Source organism: Marmota monax, unplaced genomic scaffold, assembly GCF_021218885.2.
Source record: "Marmota monax isolate L192 unplaced genomic scaffold, Marmota_monax_Labrador192_F-V1.1 WCK01_AAM20220418_F8-fsc00024, whole genome shotgun sequence".
Taxonomy (NCBI): Eukaryota; Metazoa; Chordata; class Mammalia; order Rodentia; family Sciuridae; genus Marmota; species Marmota monax.
In genome coordinates this window covers 30,967,271-30,984,231 of record NW_026695224.1, presented here as the reverse complement: position 1 = coordinate 30,984,231, position 16,961 = coordinate 30,967,271, and the positions used below count along the sequence as shown (strand labels likewise).

The 16,961-nt window shown below is 59.2% G+C and overlaps 1 protein-coding gene across 1 annotated transcript in view; it reads right to left on the bottom strand.

Moving 5' to 3' along the window:
* Positions 1-1,731: 1,731 nt before the first annotated feature.
* The window catches only part of Cmip (c-Maf inducing protein), a 199,655-nt gene continuing 184,425 nt past the window's right edge, over positions 1,732-16,961 (bottom strand). The window contains exons 11-21 of the mRNA XM_046434359.2: positions 16,259-16,324; positions 15,066-15,092; positions 14,724-14,772; positions 12,777-12,884; positions 10,912-11,028; positions 9,405-9,545; positions 8,784-8,831; positions 7,619-7,765; positions 6,815-6,920; positions 5,841-5,911; positions 1,732-3,588 (exon numbers count right to left, since the gene is read on the bottom strand). Coding sequence (XP_046290315.1) covers positions 3,535-3,588; positions 5,841-5,911; positions 6,815-6,920; positions 7,619-7,765; positions 8,784-8,831; positions 9,405-9,545; positions 10,912-11,028; positions 12,777-12,884; positions 14,724-14,772; positions 15,066-15,092; positions 16,259-16,324 — 934 coding nt within the window. The 3' untranslated portion in view covers positions 1,732-3,534. The remainder of the gene's footprint in view (positions 3,589-5,840; positions 5,912-6,814; positions 6,921-7,618; positions 7,766-8,783; positions 8,832-9,404; positions 9,546-10,911; positions 11,029-12,776; positions 12,885-14,723; positions 14,773-15,065; positions 15,093-16,258; positions 16,325-16,961) is intronic.

Here is a 16,961-nt window from a genome sequence, read left to right as displayed (position 1 = left end):
AGCAATTCCATACCCCAAGCTCACCCCCACCCCCCTGGCAGTGCCCAGTGTTGATGGGCTCTGGTTGTGGCCCACGCTTGCCCTGCTCCTGTCCCCTCTGGTGACTGGCAAGTGTTCTCTCTCTTCATGTGTAATGCCACCTCCTCCAGAAGCCACTGACTCCAAGAGGCCCACATAGGCCACCACCCATCCCTGTCATAGTGCCCTGTCGTGGAGTGTGCTGTGTGACAGTGTGACTGACCACTGCTCACCAGCAAGCCTGGACACCAGGCCCCTGGAGGGCAAGACCATGTTTCTTGATCTCCCCCCATCCCCCCACCCGGCTCCACTTCGTTTTAGTACCAGGGATTTGACCCAGGGGTGCTTTACCACTGAGCCACACCCCAGACCTTATTTTTCTTTGAGACAGGATCTCACTAAGCTGCTTAGCCTCTTGCTGGGTCACTGAGGCCGGCCTCAAACTTGCAATCTTCCTGCCTCAGCCTCCGGAGTCCCTGGGATGACAGGCATGCTCCACCACAACGGCTCTTGGTTCTTTTTCTAAGCTACTTTAGTCAAGTGTGATTGACGTGCAAGCAGCTGTACACATGGAATGTGTATAACTAGATGGGTCTGGAGATCGTATGCATATGACCCTGTCACCACAGTCTATGCCATAAACACGTGCATCCTCTCCAGAAGCTTCCTCTCGCCCACTTGATATTATTTTTCCACCCTAGGCGGGGTGGCAAGATCAGGTCAAGGGTCTTGTCATGGGTATGTGCACACAAGGCCTGTGGCTGGCCATGGTGAAGCCAAGGCCATCTAGGGCTCCTGCGGCCAAAGTCTCTTCAGACTGTAGCATTGGACTCCCCCCTGGAGAGGCCTGCCCCACCCTGCCGCAGGTCCAAGGCCCCCGACTCCCCTCCACAGTACCTGCATTCTGCGTCCCCAGAGCAGGTACATGCTGGGAGGCTGGAACCCTGTTCTTACAGGGCAGGGCAAAGGCCTCCCAGGAGTGTGGAGGGGTGGGCAGAGACGGGCAGGTGGCCTTGGATTCCGCCTGGCTCAAGAACACGGGAGCAGAGTTGCCTGGGCAGGCAGGTGAAGGGCAGGTGAAGGTGAGAGCAGCAAGGGTGAGGGCCAGGGGTGGTAGGACAGACCAGGCTGAGCACGGGGAAACCTGCAGGATGACCAGTGTGGTAAGAGGGGTGGCAATAAAACTTCTCTAGTTGGACAAGTTGAGTCTGTTTCCTGAAGGCATCTGGGGGGGTCTGTGGCTAATGGATGGGTCTAGGTTCTGTGGCCAGAGTCCTCCCCTAAACCAGCAGCAGGTGCTTGACCAAAATACAGAGTCCCAGGCCCATCCTGACCGGCAGGGTCACAAGATGCCCAGGTGGCTGGGGATGTGCTGGGCTAGGGCTTCCTCATGGCTCTGCCGTACAGCAGCAGAGGCCTGCGTCTATAGCACAGGCTCTCACCAGGTGAGTGAGTGTGTCCCCTGGCAAAGTCTGGAGACTTGGGCATGCAGGAGTGTGTGGGGGGGTGGGTACTCGTGGCAGAGACCAGGGATACTGTTCAGCATGTCCTACTGAATAGCTCAGCTGTGCATCAAAGTCATGGGTCAAGGGTCAGGTGTTCAGGTTGAGAAGCCAGAGTCTTCATGGACGCAGGAGAGGGTGCCCTGCTACTGTCCTGGGCCTTGTCTCCCCTTGCCCAGCCCCCAAGCCACACAGAAAAGCCAGACATGGATGAGTCACTTACAGTTTATTTTTGCCTGAAGTATTTCACATCTCTTTGTACACAGCTACGAGACAGAGTAGCAACCATCAGGAAAAGCGACAGTGCGGGGGGAGGTGGCATGTCTTGTTTCTTCTTCTTCTTCTTTTTTTTTTTTTCTTTTTAAAAATTTTTTTTTGCTTCTGCTTCTTCCTGCACCGGAGTGCTGTGAAGTACGGAACCGGGGTAAGAAAGTCAAACCAAACAACGGAAAACAACAACAACAGAAAACGGAACACAAAACAGAACACACTCACACACGCACACACCGGAAAACCTGGCACGAAAATGAAGTAAGACTGAAACCCAATTTCTTTTTTTTTTCCTTTTTTAAAAAAATGAGGGCATAGTAGGGGGTAATAAAGTCTACTAGCAAAGTATAAAACGACAAAGCATGGTTTCCATCGAGTAAGATTAAATAGATATAAAACAATGACATCGACTGTGGGTTAGGTCTGAGGTGCCGGTGGGGGGACGTATTTGTGCTGAACCAACAGAAAAGGGAGCTGGGGGAGAGGGGGACCCCAAATAAACCATCACGGGACTGTCCTGTACAGTGAGGGCTTGTTAAGAAAAAGCCAACCGTTATAAAAGAAATGGAGGCTGTCTGTCTTCAGAACAGGTGTGGGGACAGGAACGTCTTCGCTGCAGTGGTCACGTTGATAGGGGTGGCTGGGCAGTCAGGCTGGCAGGGGCGAAGGATCTCTCTTCTCCCAGGAGACCATGCAGAGGCGGGCATGCATGAGGGCCATGGGGGCAGGGACACGATGGCTGGGGAGGCCACAGGTCGCAAGTCCAGTAGGGGACAGGGAGGGACAGCAAGGGCTGCGGGGGGTTGGGAGCTGTGGGTGGGAGCAGCTCTTCTACCAGGGAGGGTGGGGGCTAGAGCCCCTTCCAAATCTGTGACAGGGGCCAGGAAAAGAACTCGGGCCTTAGAGGAGCAAGACTTGGTTACGGGGACCCCATTTCCTCCTCCTCCCCTGAGCCTGACCCCTACCCATGGGAAGTGGAGATGTCTGGAAATCAGGAATACACAGAGGCAGGAGGTGGGCAGGGAGCAGACAGACAGACGGGAGCATTAGCATACAGAATCCTTTACGAAAAAGCAATTAATTTTCCAAGGAGGGTCTTTTTTTTGTCTTTTGTTTTTTTTTTCTTTTTTTTGTCTGTTTCCTTTAAAAAAATAACAATACTACCACTAACCCAACAGCTGACTGGTTCGTACAGTACTACACGCCAGGGGGTGGGGAGGGGTCAGACTTCATAAATAAGAGCAGGTCCCAGACCCGCAATTTGTCAACATTTCTTAAATAGGTGCATTATTTAAATCTTATGTACAACAAGAACCACTTTGCATAGCAATGGTGAGGACACAGGACGGTGCGATGACGTGACTGGTCTTGTCTGACGGCAGGGGCGGATCCCACTCCGCTTGGGCCTCCAGGAGGAAAGCTTCCTGGGCTGGCGAGATGGCAGCGTCCCAGTTGACAGTGACGTTCCCACACGGCATTAAACACAGAGGCAAAGAAAATCCACCAAGGGCCCCTGGCCGCCCCTTCCTGCCCCGCTGAAGCTCCTCTTGTTGCCACAAAGTCCGCTTTAGATCAGGTCAAGGTTCCGATTATGAAGCTAAAAGAATTAGGCGGGGCGGGCGCGCTGTGGACCCCTCCCCCGCCCCAGGCTCCCCCTCCACCCACAGCGGGTGGGACCCAGGACCTGCTGCCCCAGGCTATTAGTCAAGAGTCGCTGCTGCAACGTCCCTGCCACCGCCGAGCTTCACCAGGCTTCTGTGTAGCGGACGTCCACCTCCTTCAGATTAGGAAGCTTGGCCTGTGGACAGCAAGGGCGCAAGGGGGTCCCTGTCGGTCACACATGCCACTTGGGTCTGGAACCAGGTGGCATGGAGCGCCACCCTGCCCTCGGTCGGACTCTGCAGGCCGAGGTGGGTGAACCAGCTCTGCCACTCACTGGCTGCCTGACCTGGAGCAAACCATGGCCTCTCTGGCCCCGGCTTCCTCCGCGTGGCACAGAGGTCCAGTCTCAGGCTGGAAGGACGGTGCTAGGGGTGGACTATCCTGGGGCCTCCCACTGTCTACTGCTGTCCACCCGCCCCGTTACCAGGCCGTGGGTGGGAAGATGGAGTGGGCCATGGTAGTCCCAGGTGTGAGGCGGGGGCGCTCCCCCTGGACCTGGGGCGTCATGTGACCCCACCTCTCCCTCTCAGCGCAGCTTCCACCTTTCTGTTCTGTGGCCGACTCTTCTTGTTTCTATTGGGCTTTTTCCTAAAAGTTTTCACTGTACAGAGGCAGCTGCCCCCTGCCTTCCTGCCTACCCAGCCTCCCTGGGCCCTGCCACCGGGAGGCACAGATGCGTGCACACCCATGAACACACGCGCACTCAGGAGACTCCTGGCCACCACGCTCCCGCACTCAGCAACCCGGGGCCCCACTGCCGGGCAGGGCGGCTTGCTGGGCCTGAGTCGCCAGGCAGTGTGGGAAGACACGGAAGCCAAGCTTTCCAGACCAGGTGGCCCACAGAAGAATCTAGATTTCCAGGTTCTCTCCCAAAACAGGAAGATCAGGCCAGATGGGCAGCAAATCACGTGACTCTGCCTGCCTGGCCAGCGCACGGGCCTCCTGCTCTGGGTCCTCAACACTGAAGCCAGCTGAAGTCCAGAACCACCAGGTTGGCACCATGCTTTTCTTGTGTGAAAATAAAAACTTGAAGAAGCAACTTTCCCCTTGAGCAGCCTTTTGGGCCCCCTGCACCCCCTGCAGGGCACAGAAGCACAGGACTCTGGGCACGTGGATGCAGGGCACTTGGGGCTGCGTCTCAGGCTGTGGTGAACAGGGAACCCTGGGCGGGGTGAAGGCACACAACTAGCTCTGGCAGGCATGGGGCCCTGGCGCCGCAGCCCTCCCCAGCCAGGGTCAAGGTCCACGGCCCACTGGGCAGCACAGGGAAGACTCAGGAGTGGGGTGGGTGAGGCTTGGTGGCCGTGCCCCCGCCCTTCCCATCCCCTGCCTCCTCTGTGTGCTCATCTGGATGCTCTAAGCCTCTCTCTGCTGGCCGTCCCACCCCTCTTGCTGGTCCCTTCGAGCCCTTGTTGCCAGGACTGAGTGTGCCTTCTGGGCAGAGGGGGGGCAGTGTACTCGCCAGTGTCAGGGGCTTGACCTGAATGAGCCCTGGCTGTGGAGGTCTGCTGCGCAGGAGGCAGCCACCAGAAGGGGCCGCCGGAGCCTGGCTGGAGGCGGGCTTGGCCACGGCTGCTGGAGGAGTCCCTCTAAGAGGCTTCCAGTGTGGCTTGCGGGTGCCACCTGTGCCTTCTGGCCTTCAGACGCGGCCCACACTTCCTAGGGTGCCAAGCGCTGGCCTCACCTGCTCCTTCTGGAGCCGCTGGCCCAGGCCAGGACGGTGGCGAGCCTGCACAGTTGGCAACTGCCTGCCAACTCCCCGAGCAGCTCTTCCCAGAGTGCCAGCACTCGGGTCCTGCTCCTGCGTCCAGGGTTCTGTTGCCCACGCGTCCAGCCAGGAGCCCAGTTCCTCAGCCGATGGCACTCACCCTGTGAAATGCTCTGCCTGCTTCTACTCTGGCTCCCACACAAAAAAAAGCTGTTTTCCACACAAGGGCCTGAACAGGCTTTGAAAGCATAACTTGGCACCCTGCGAAGTGCCCTTGGAGGCTTTCTGCTGAGTGGACGGAACCCAGAGGCCTCCTGCGACTTGCCAGGTCTTCTTCACTGGCCCTGTTGGTTCCCCTTCTAGCTCACTTGCAAGTCAGGTTTGCCTTCTCTGCCTCAGGGCCTTTGCATTTGCTCTTTCTCTTGCCCTGGGCATACCTGATTCTGTATCTTTTGGGTCTCAGTATACATGGCCTCTTTGAAGGGATTGTTGCTGGTCCCCCACACCAGTGGCCTGCCCTATTCCCGGTCTCTGCATGCCCTGCTGGTCTCCTCCTCACCAGCCCACCCACCCCACCTGCCCTTGATGCTCTCCTTCACCTGCTAATGTAACGGCCCCTTTACTGGAGAAGCAGCTCTAAGCACTGACAGGTGGCTGCCTGCCGCAGGGAGGGCGTTTACCTTCAGGTCCTCGTAGGTGTCGGCTGAGAGCTTGGTGCTGTTCATGTTCAAACTGCAGAGACTCTTCATGGCTGCCAAGGCAAGAGACAGAGCTGGGCCTGCGGGAGGAGCCCCCTGCAGACGGGCGGGGAGCTGCGCCAGGTGGAGTCTACACCAGGGATCCCCAGAGCTCGCCTGACATACCCTGGACCGGCGCAGGAGGCTGGCCCTTCCCCACGGGCAGCCAGGATGCTCTCTGGGAGGTGCAGGCTCAGAGCCGCTCCCCAAGCTTGGTGTGAGTCATGTGGGGATTTGTGGGGACATAGGTCCCTTGCCCATTCCCAGAAATGCTGAGGCTGGGACAGGTCCAGGAATCCTCATGGCCCATCAGACACCCTTTCCCATATGATTCTGAGGAGCACAAACCCCACCCCTGCCCCCTGCCTCTCTCCCCAGCCCTGCTGCCCCACACCATCTGAACCTGCCCAGACCTTGTGGGGTTGTGACCAATGCCCAGAGCATCGCCTTCCGGGCCACCCCTTACCATCTATTGCCACATCTATAACCTACCACCTCTCTCGAAGCTTTCTCTGGTCCCCTGCCTGCTGAGCCAGGGGCCAGAAAAGGGAAAGCCAGTCAAATGCAGATTTCCAGGCTCAATACCCCCAAGATTACAGTTCATTGGGCCAGGGTCAGGGCACGGGGATCTGCATTCCTGGTCCCCTGAGGACCCTGAGGCTCTTGTGTTGGGCAGCGCTCCTCAATCTGGAATGGGCCTGGCAGTGGCCTGGGCACCTGAGTGCCAAGCAGTCTCTGTGGGGAGGGCTGGGCTGGACTCCCTCCTGATTTTCTTCTACTAACTATAGGCTCCATGAGGGCGCAGGCTCTCTAGTTCCCCAGGTGCTTGGCAAAGAGCAAGTGTGCTTATATAGTGGATGCCAGTCATTCAGCACAGTGTGGGAGTACACGGCCCTCCCCACAGCCCTGAGACTCACAGCTGAGAGCCAGCAGGCCGGCGTCGGTGACCGGGGTCTCGCACAGGTTCAGCACCTGGAGCATGGTGAGGTGTTCCGACAGGAGCCGCAGGCCGGCGTCTCCAAACTGTGGGCAGAGACACTCTCAGCCCACCCCAGGACCCCAGGCTGGGGAAGAGCTGGGGGTGGGGGTGGGGGCTGGAGCTGCTCTATGTCCCTCCAGGGAATCTGATGTCTGCCTGTCCTGGTTCAGATCCAGCTTCTGCTGGGGACTGGGGACCGGGGCCAGGGGCCAGGTGAGGGCCCTTCCTGGAGTCGGTTTCAGTGTCAAGGAGGCTCTGAACTCAAGTGACCCTCAAGCTCCCAGCAGCACCTGCTGGGCAGGACGGTGGCAAGGGTGGAACAGGGTCCAGAGGGCATGGGAGCGGCATGCTCCTCTTCTCTAAGATGAGGTGGTGACAGAGCCTGTGCTTCCCAGGACGGATGGTGAGCTCAGCAGGTGAGGCTGGCGCAAGGCCGAGCAGAGGGCAGCCAGCGATGTCCTGCGGGAAGCAGCTCAGGAGCTCCCTGTGAGCCCCCTGCAGCCACAGACCTGCTTCCTGTCTCAGCCCAATCCCCACCAGCCTCATGCTCTGCATGTCCTCGTCCTGGGCCTCAGTGTTCCTAATTGTGAAACAGGCCACTGGGTTTGTAGGCCCTCAACCCCTCCCACCTGCGGAATGGCACCAAGTTGGAGGAAGAGGGTGGTAGCTGGGCCCCGTGGACACAGGGAGCACAGGGCAGGGAGGGGGCAGGGTGAGGAGGGTGTGGGGTGAGGGTGCACACCTGAGTGGACCACAGGTTCAGCTGCTTGAGAGAAGGCAGTTTGATGAGGTGCTCAGCGCAGGCACTGGTTACGTTGGTGAAGGCCAAACTGAGGTTCTCCAGGTTTCCAAAGGAGCCCGAGCTCAGCAAGCGAGCCAGGTCAGCGTCCTGCAGAGGGTGGTGGACTTAGGGCAGTGCTGGGCCACCTGGAGCTCCCCAGGCCCTGAGGAGCTCCCTGCCTCTTCTCCCAGAACCTCACGTTCCCTGGCTCTGTGGAGAGGGCTCTGGGCTGCAAAACCCGGGGCCGAGGTGATGGTGGGAGGGGCGCCTCCACCTGCGCATGCCGCTGCAGGAACAGGTGAGGCCTGGCGTGTGACTCACATCCTGAGTCACCAGCTCCGGTGCTCCGAGGCCACACCCATCTTATGATGTGGGTGCATGCCCGTATGTGTGCATGTGCGTGGGCCTGGCTGGCTGCTGTGCTCCCGCATGCAAACACCGAAGCGCCCAAGCACGCGCTCCACCCCTTTCCCCTTTCCACTATCCCGAGTCTCGGTGGCTGCCTGAGTTAATGCTGATCTCCCTGTGAAGATAAGCAGGGCCATGTGGAACTTCTGGAAGGATCTTAAAGGGAGGCCATGACTAGAGTGGAATCGCATGCCTAGAGTGTGTGTGGCAGATTTCTTGGTTTGAGACAAACTATGAGTCAAGGACAGCGGAGCAGCAGGTCAGAGGAAATACGCTCCCTGAAGACTTTGGAGAAGGGGAGTGGTGACACCCAGACCTCACAGGGTTGTCGTGAGGAAGAACAGTATCTGGCATTCAATGCCCAAGGGACATTAGCTCCTTACCACTATCGCCACCACAACTGTGACAGTCTCACTAACATCACCGACATCCTCAGCTTTTTATTTGTTGAACCCAGGGCTTCACACATACTAAGCAGGTGGCCTACCGCTGCGCCACGTCCCCGATGTCACCAGTAATGTTTAGCACAGATTAAATTTCTCTTCTTGGTTTTCATTTCTCTCCCTGCAACCCACTGACCCCCGGAAGAGCTGGCCTGCCCCATGCCAGGGGGTCCTTTCCACTCTCCCATGCCATGAGCAGGTGTCCACCACTCCCCAGCAGGGTGGGCCCCGCACAGCCTCCCTCCCCGGCCCTGCAGAGAGCCAAACCCACTCACCGTGGACTTGGAGGGCAGCGTCAGTCTGGTGGGCCCGCCTTTCCTTTGCTGCAACAGAAGCCAGACTGGTCAAGCCCTGTCCCTCCGCTTCCACCCCGGTTACCAGCCCTGGTGGAGCTCTGGCTCTGCTCCCAGAGCAGAAGGCAACCTGAGCTACCATGAGCCCAGGCGCCACCAATCCAACTCTCGCTGGGGCCACTGTTGACGAATCCTACTGGGGGCCCTGGAAGAGGTGGAGGAGCTGTATCTCAGTTCCCGGTCCCAGGGCCGAGGGGACTGGGTGTGTAATATCCTCGCCCAGAACCCACTGGGTGAGGGCGGCTCAAGACCGGGGGCATCAACCCCCTGCCACTTCCCCCGCTTCCAGCAGCTCATGTGGCTGCCCGAGGATACAAAGTCCATTGGAAAAGAGGCCCAGGTGCTGGCATTTTGGATATTGGCCATGCACCGAAGCAGAAGGAAGCTGGGCACGGGAGGTTGAGAAGGAGCCAGTCCTGGCCAGGTCGGGTATGAGTGTCTGACTTCTGGCCACTTGCTTTACCTCTCTGTCCACCTGGGAAGTGGCTGGTGTAATCACGACCTCCCTGGGTTGGAGACCCAGGCGGGATGGCGGAGACTCACCAGCTCCTTCAGCTCCCGCTGCCGGTCGCACAGCTGCTCGTACATGCGCTTGCCCACGTCCGTGCTCTCCAGCGTGGAGATGATCTGCAGCTGCGTGTCGTTGTTGTCGATGATGTTGTACTCCAGCATCAAGCACAGGATCTGGGGAACCAGAGGGGCACTGAGGGCAGGGTCTCCGGGGTGCAGAGGCTGAGCCCCGCCACCCCTGGGGAGGGTCTGAGAGAAGCCGTGCACATGGCGGGCTCCCTGAGAGCTGGCACGCTGCTCTCCTCGCACTCCTGGCTGTGTGGTGCTGGGCAGACCCGGCCCAGCTCCCGGCCAGGACGGCAGGGAGCGGCGTCCATGCAGCCGTGTGCAGGTGCGTCCTCGGCAAACGTGCCCAGGAACGAGGCACGCAGGACCCCAGGGCTGCCAGGAAGCAAGAACAAGCCGTTTCTCTCCCTGGCCCAGAGTGCGGCAGGAGAGGGCCCTGGGCACAGCCGCAGAACACACTTCCCAGTGCCTCCTGCACTGGTCAACCTGGACAGCACTGCCTCTAAGACCCTCTTTCCAGTGACCTCCCCATTGCCAAGGGGAGCCCATCTGACCAGCCCCTCTTGCCTGCCTCCCGTCTCCCGGCTCACCCTCTCCCCACCCCACCTCAGCCCCCACCACAGGTGTCAAGACCAAATCTGGATTCCTCACCAGACCCTTGGGCTCCTAAAAGGCTAAGCAGGTCCAGCTATCCTGGCCTCCCATAAGCCTCTTTCTGCCATAGGGCCTTGGCACGGGCTGTCCCCACAGACTGGACCCTCTGTTCCTGTCACCCTGCTAATGCCTCCTTGGTCCTACACCTCACCATACCCTCTAGTCCCACAGGAAGCGTGTGGATTTAACACCTGCAGTTCTCTAGGCTCTTCCCACTGAGAGACGGCGTCTAAGTCCCATAGCCTTGACCAGCAGGTCGCTTGGCGACTCAGGTCTGAGGGGTCGAACGTGGCAGGCGTGACACTGCCTGACTTAGGAGGCTACGTTAAAAAGCAACATGGCTCGGGCCTGGCTCCTCCTGAACGTTGCTATGGGAGTCCCAGGCTTCGGGGACTTTGTGCTGGTGGTGGGAAGCAGGGGACAGGCCACACAGGGAGAGGCTGGGGAGTCCTGCCGCTCCAGTCTTGCTTCCCCTCAGGCCAGGGAAACAGGCTGTGGAGAGGACCCAGCCCAGCCTCCGTCGAGTGGCCTCGTGAGACCCCAAGCGAGCACTGCTTAGCTGAGCCGAGCCACCTCCAGATCACGGTTCTAAGCCCCCTCTGGGGTTGTGCTGCGTGGCCACAGAGGAGCAGGCTGAAACTCCCCGGTCTCTCTGACCAACATGCTGGATCACAGCGGAAATACAACACTGACCCAGAGACGCGCTGAGCTCAGCAGGGTTGGGCTGCTCCTGCTTCACCCTGGTTTCCCCGTGCTCTGTGACAGCTCCTGGCTCCTGGGAGCCCGCCAACGCGGACGAAGGGCCAGGCCAGCTCCTTACCTCCACCATGGTCTGGTTCCCCCTCAGCGCCAGGAGCATGCAGGGGCCCAGCTTGTTTTCCGCCAAGGAGAGCAGAAACTTTTTGGTCTTGTAACAGGAGCCCATGAGGATGTGCACCTGCGAGGCAAGAAGGCCCAGGTGACGGCAGGGTCACCAAAGGAGGGGCTGTGGCCCCCAGTGCTGGCTCCTGCCTGCTGGGAGGAAGGGAGGAACCCGGAGCCATTGAATGGATCCTCCCGAGTGCTAAGCAGAAAACTGGATCTTCAGTGACCACCACACTCTCCCTGGGGATGCATGGGGCCCCTCCCAAAGAGGACAGACCTTAAGGACGTTAGGCTGAGCAAACAAGCAAGAACAGAAGGACAAATGAGACCACTGTGTGGGGCTGGGATGGGTGTGTTCCCAGAGGCAGACGTCAATAGTCTCAAATGGTAACTCTTGTTAAAGTCCCTCTCCAGTGCCCAGGGGCTGTGCTGGCATTCCATTCTCTGAATTCTTAGCACTGTGGGACCCAGGTGGAAATCTGGGGGCAGCCTCACTTGGGGAAGCACTGGACAGCTCCCACACCTGGGGCAAGTTGTCACCCACTCTGCTTCCCCGCCAAGTCCCCATGAGCTGGAGTGTTGAAGGAGATGCCCACCCCGCAGGCTGAGAGCTGGGAGACCCGCTCCCCGCCATGTGCTCCTGGTCTGTCTGGTGTTTGGGGAGGTGTCCATGGCAGGGGTCCCCAGGCCATGGAGTAGGGGGAGGAGAAACCTCGCCTCTTCCCCACTTCATGCAACAGGCTGGGAGGCAGCCTGATCCAGAGGACACTGCCGTCCCTGCGTTGCCATGAAGCACCCCATTTCCACCCGGTGGTGGCCGCTTCCTTCCCTGCGCCACCACTAACAACTCGGGCACACACACGGAGGCGCTGGGTCAGGCTGCCAGCTCCCTGATTCTCTCACGCTGAGTCCCTGCATCAAGGGCGGGGAGCACTGTGTTGCCATGGTGAAGCTGTGACATCAGAGGCCAGAGAGAGGCTGCGAAGAGCAGAGCCTTGTGAGCATGGGTGGGCGGCAGGACAGGTTTCTGGGGTGCAGGGCACTCGGAAAGGAGTCCTGCAGCAGTGAGTGGTGGGGAGGGAGCCTGAGAGAGGGGCCCAGGGCAAGCCCCTCTAGGGCGGCCTCAGAGGCAGCACCTCGGCTGTCGTCACTGCACCAAGTCCACTGCAGTTAGCTGTCTGCCCAGTCCACAGGCTGTCAGCAGAGGGGACAGCAGCCATAGGCAGCAGCTAGGAGCATGGCTGTGTGGCCTGCCTCACCCAGCATCTTGTCACCAGTGTGCCAAGGACAGGCTTACAAAGAAGGCCTCAAGCAAGCTCTGAACCTCTCTGGGCCTGCTCCAACCCAGGTGTAGAGTGACAGGAATGCTGAGCAGATGAACAAGGGTGGTGTGTGAGGGTCCGACAGGGTGCAGGGGGACACCGGGGGCACTGTGGATGCAGTCCTGAGATGGGAAGAGCCACCCCGACCTTGACCCCTCTCTGCAAGGACTAAAGGAGTCTGTGGGTTTGAGTGCCTTCCGGGCGCCATGCGCTCAGGCCTCTGCCATAAGCTCAAGCAACTGTGGGGCCTGGGCAGTAAAGGCTGTGGCCACTGGTGGCCTCATCTACTATCAGGGTAAAGGTAAGGTTCCTCCTCCCAGAGCCAAGTGACACGGGCAACGCTGAGCTCAGGTAAGGAGCGAGCAGGTGACCACCATCAGCACTGTTTCTGCAGAGGTCTTCCTAGACAGGCCACAGAGGGCTTGGGGCAGCTACTCTACTGGTCAGGAGGGGCAAACCCTGTGCCCAGCGCAGCTCCGCAGAGCCTGGCACTACATACCATGCTGGCAAACAGCTCCCCGTCATCGTCACAGGCCACCCCTCCGGGGCTGTAGAGCTGAAACCAGCCGTCCTTGCCAGCCCGCACGCTGAGCAGGCAGGAATGCACCTGTGGCAGAGAAGCAAAGGGTCAGCCTCCCGTGGCGGGACCTCAACACCCGATCCGCAAGGCAAGTGCCAAGGCACAGCAAGACCAGCAGGCCCGAGACTCCCAGCTGGAATACCTTTGGAGAACAGAGGTCCCCACACCCCAGGGAACGCCAACTGCTACATCAGTTCCCTGGGATGGAGGCCGGGGCCAGCCACACAGCTGACAGCCAGCCAGGCTCGGCCTCCTCAGCTCCCTTCCCTAGGGCTCCTCCAGGAGGGCTGCTTCCTTCCTCCCTCTGCCGGGTCTCTGCCCCTCTCCCTGCAAGCCTCTGACTCTCCCCTTGCTCTCTGCCCCCCTTTCTGTACCTCTCTTGTCGCGGTCTCTGTCGGCCTCCTTCCCCACCACTGTGGTGTTCCCTGCTTTCAAGTCCCGCCCTCTCCCTCGGCCTGGGCCCCTGCCATCCTCCTCATGAGGGCTCATCTTTGCTCCTTCTCCATCGAAGGGTCTTTGTCCCAGGCACCCAAAGCACGACCTCAAATTCCTTCCCGGCGCTGTGTGTGCCTCCGTGAGCATGGGTGGGAGGAACTCTGTCCATTCCAGTCCCACACGAAGAGACAGGGACACGGTCACCCACACACAGGCCTTTGCCCTCCCTCCCCGTCCTCAGGTGGAGAGGGCCTGATCAAATCCTTCAAAAGTGAGGACGACCTGCTGCCGGGAGTCACTCGCAGGTGTCACAGTGGGCACAGCCCCCCCACAAGTAAACCCAAAGCAAAGGCAGCGAGTGTCCACGCCGCCCTCCGAGCTGGCAGAACCCAGGCTGACGTGCCCACTTCCCAGAGTCACAACAGGGTATGAAATGCTAACCAACCAACACGGCCAGGAACTCAAAAGACGACAACTTGGGCCTCACTCAGAGGGGGAAAGCCGGGAGGGGAGAGGGAGGAAAGAATAAAGGGAGGAGAGACGGAAATGGGGAACAGCAGAGAAAACCAAGAGGCCAAGAGAAGAGGGCCACAGGGCAGGCGCACGAGCAGAGCGGCAGGCTGCTTCCTGTGGCCGGTCCCTGGCCTCAGCATGGCACCCTGGCCTGGCACTGGTCCTCCCACAGCCGCTCTGCCTCTCCACGCTTTTGTCCTCATAAGTCTGTTTGGACACAGGGTCCCTTCCCAGGAGGGCTCTCAGACTGTTCTTACAAAGTGAGTGACTTGGGGTGATATACCCCAGATGACTTGGGCTCCAGCTCCTTAAAAGCTCCTACCCACAGCGAGGCCCTAAGCAACTTGGCAAGACCCCGTCTCAAAAAAAAAAAAAAAAAAAGACAGTTGACATCATGGCCGTCTGAGGCCTTGCTCACACACAAGTGCTGGGACGAAGTCTACCTGTCCCCAGAAGCCTAGCTTTGCTGAGGGACGGACGTGTGGCCGTTTATGGAGGCCTTGGCCACCATGCCCAGGAATAAAACCTGGCTCGGATTCCCAACTCCTGGAGCAGCAGCCCTGGACAGGACCCCAAGCCGCCTGGGGACTCAGCCCGCCCCTCCATCAAGGCCTTCGCAGCGGGGGGAAGCCATCAGCCAGTGGCAAAGCATCTCTGGTTAGCTAGGTCCCGGGGAGCAGTGCCATCACAGACGGTCTATGCTGGCCACGGCTGTACACACCAGGCAAGCATCCTCCGTCAACTGCACCCGTCCCCTGGTGGCCAGGCAGCCCCTGGCAGAGCCTCAGAGGGCTCTGAAAGACCCTCGTGTGACCGCTACCCCCAACAGCATGCCTCCTTGCAGAGAGAGGCTGGGCGTGGCTCAGCCGTGGAGCGTGTGCCTATCGCGAGTGAGACCCGGCTCCACCCCCAGCTCACCTCTTGCCGCGGGTCTTCCGCAAACCTCTGAATCACATACTTCAGCTCCCTGGAAGAGACGGGCAGGCAGGTCACTCCAGGCCTGGGTAGACAGGGGGGTGGAGGCATGGGGCAGGGAGGGGTCGGGTCACAGAGGGAACGTCTGACAGGGCAAGGCGTGTTGCCAGGACAGGCTGGACAACTGCAGGAGCACGTCCAGGAGGATAACACTGCTGCCTCCCAGAATGCACGTGACTCAGAAAATGGGCTAAGAGGCTGGCCATGGAGGGTGACCTCAGAACAGAGGACATGCCACCCAGGAGCAGGGAGGAGGGTGGAGGGTGCTGCCACCGGAGTACTCACTTGGTGAACTTCTCGTGCGCAAGCGCTCTGTGCAGAAAACAAGGGAAACACGCAGTCAGCACAGGCTTCCTAGCCACTCCAGAGTGGCCCTGGGACTGTCTGACTTTGTGTTTGACTCGAAGAATGAAGAGGGGGTTGAAATGAAAAGCTGACGTTTTGTCCCCACTCAGAGCTCCAAACAAAGGCCTCCTTTGAGGAGTGACAGATCCTAGCAAGGTGACAGGCTGAGCCCATGCCCTCCTGCCACCAGCAGAGGCGCTAACCGGGTGCTGAGCTTGTGCAGTTGCACGTGGGCTCTGGGGACCCAGGTGTCGTTAATCGTTCCACCGTCAAGGCCTGGCTGCACTAATTACCGCTGCACATCGGCAGGCAGCCGGGGACCATTTTTCAAGCGAACTGCATCATGGGCCACTGTCAAGTGTGTGCCTGGGCCTGTGGGGACACTGGCTGTAACCAATGACGCCACGGCCCTTCCGAGACCCAAGCAGCTCTCAGGAGTTGGATTTCTCCGGTCTCCAGACCTCGGCCCTGTGGGGCCAGGACGGGCCAGCAAATGGGGCAATTACCGGTGTAATGCCTCCCTTAGAGGAGCTGCATTTCATAAACACGGGCTCCTTAATGGGCTCCGGAGAGAGCCCCGGCAGGCCCCCGAGGCCAGGCCTCTTCACAGGGATCAAAACAGTCCTGGAGGCATGTGGAGACCTGGGCCCGAGGCAGAGCCCGTGGCTCCCCTAGGCCATCACCACAGATGGCACTGTTTTCCTGGGATGCTTCTGATACTGGGATCAGGGCTGGCAGAGACAGAGGGTCCATTTCAGCCCAGATTCACGGTGGAGCCTGAGCTAATCACCATAACAGGGTGGTGAGAGCTTCCTGCACTTTACCATGCTGCTGCCGGCAGACAGTTCCAAGTGCATTTTCTTTGGATTCTCACCATCCCCTTGGAGACAGAGTGGCAGGTGTTGTTTCCCTTTTGACGCATACTGAAAACTGCTAACTTGCTGCCGCAAGGCTTCATGAGAAGGCTGCTGCCTCCTGAGCTAAGCCGATCCTTGCCACAGAGCCCTAGGCCTCGGGCGTCTCTTCTAACTCCCTATGGCGTCCACCCTGCTCTCCCCGTGACTGGCTGTGCCCCTGCCATGACGTGCCCTGGGAGGTTTCCCTGCAATGGAGGTTCAGGGCGGTGGACTTACTCTTTGGGGAATGGAATGGGTTGAAGCAAGCTGGCCAGAGATGGTCTCCAGTCATCATAGTCCGACCTAGAATGAGAAAACATGGGGTGAGGACAGTGGTCAGGGCAAGGCTGTTGATGTGCCGTCCTGGGTGGGCAGCAGGATGAGATGCTAGTCTGGTGAGTTCGCCCACCTCACGGTCCAGGAGTGGTGGAGGGCACAAGCACCTCATGTCCACAGTGCAGCATGAGGTCACCAGCAGACCCAGGCCAGCTTCCAGACGGCAAATGCAGGGTCACTGCCTACTCCCCAGGATCTCAGACCTGCCCCACCTCTGAACAAAGCCTTCTCTGTCATTATCCATGCCTTCTCTTGAACCACCAGAAGTTGTTAGGGGCCAAATTGTGTCCCCCTGACCCAAATTCATGCTGGAGTTCCAGACCCTCCCTAGGACCTCAAAGTATGACTGTATTTGGGAATCAGCCCTTTAAATTCGTGTCAGACGCAGCCCTCAGGGCGGGCTCATCCAACCCATTCACATCCACACAAGAAGGGGAAGCCCAGACACCAGGACGCATCAGGTGTGTGCATGCCACGAGAAGGTGACCCCCCGGAGTGCCTAGGTAAGAGGCCTCAGGAAAGACCTCCCACTGATGCCCTCATTCCAGTCTCCTCGGAGTGGAGAGAACACACGCTTCTGCTGGTCACGCTGCGTGGTACTCAG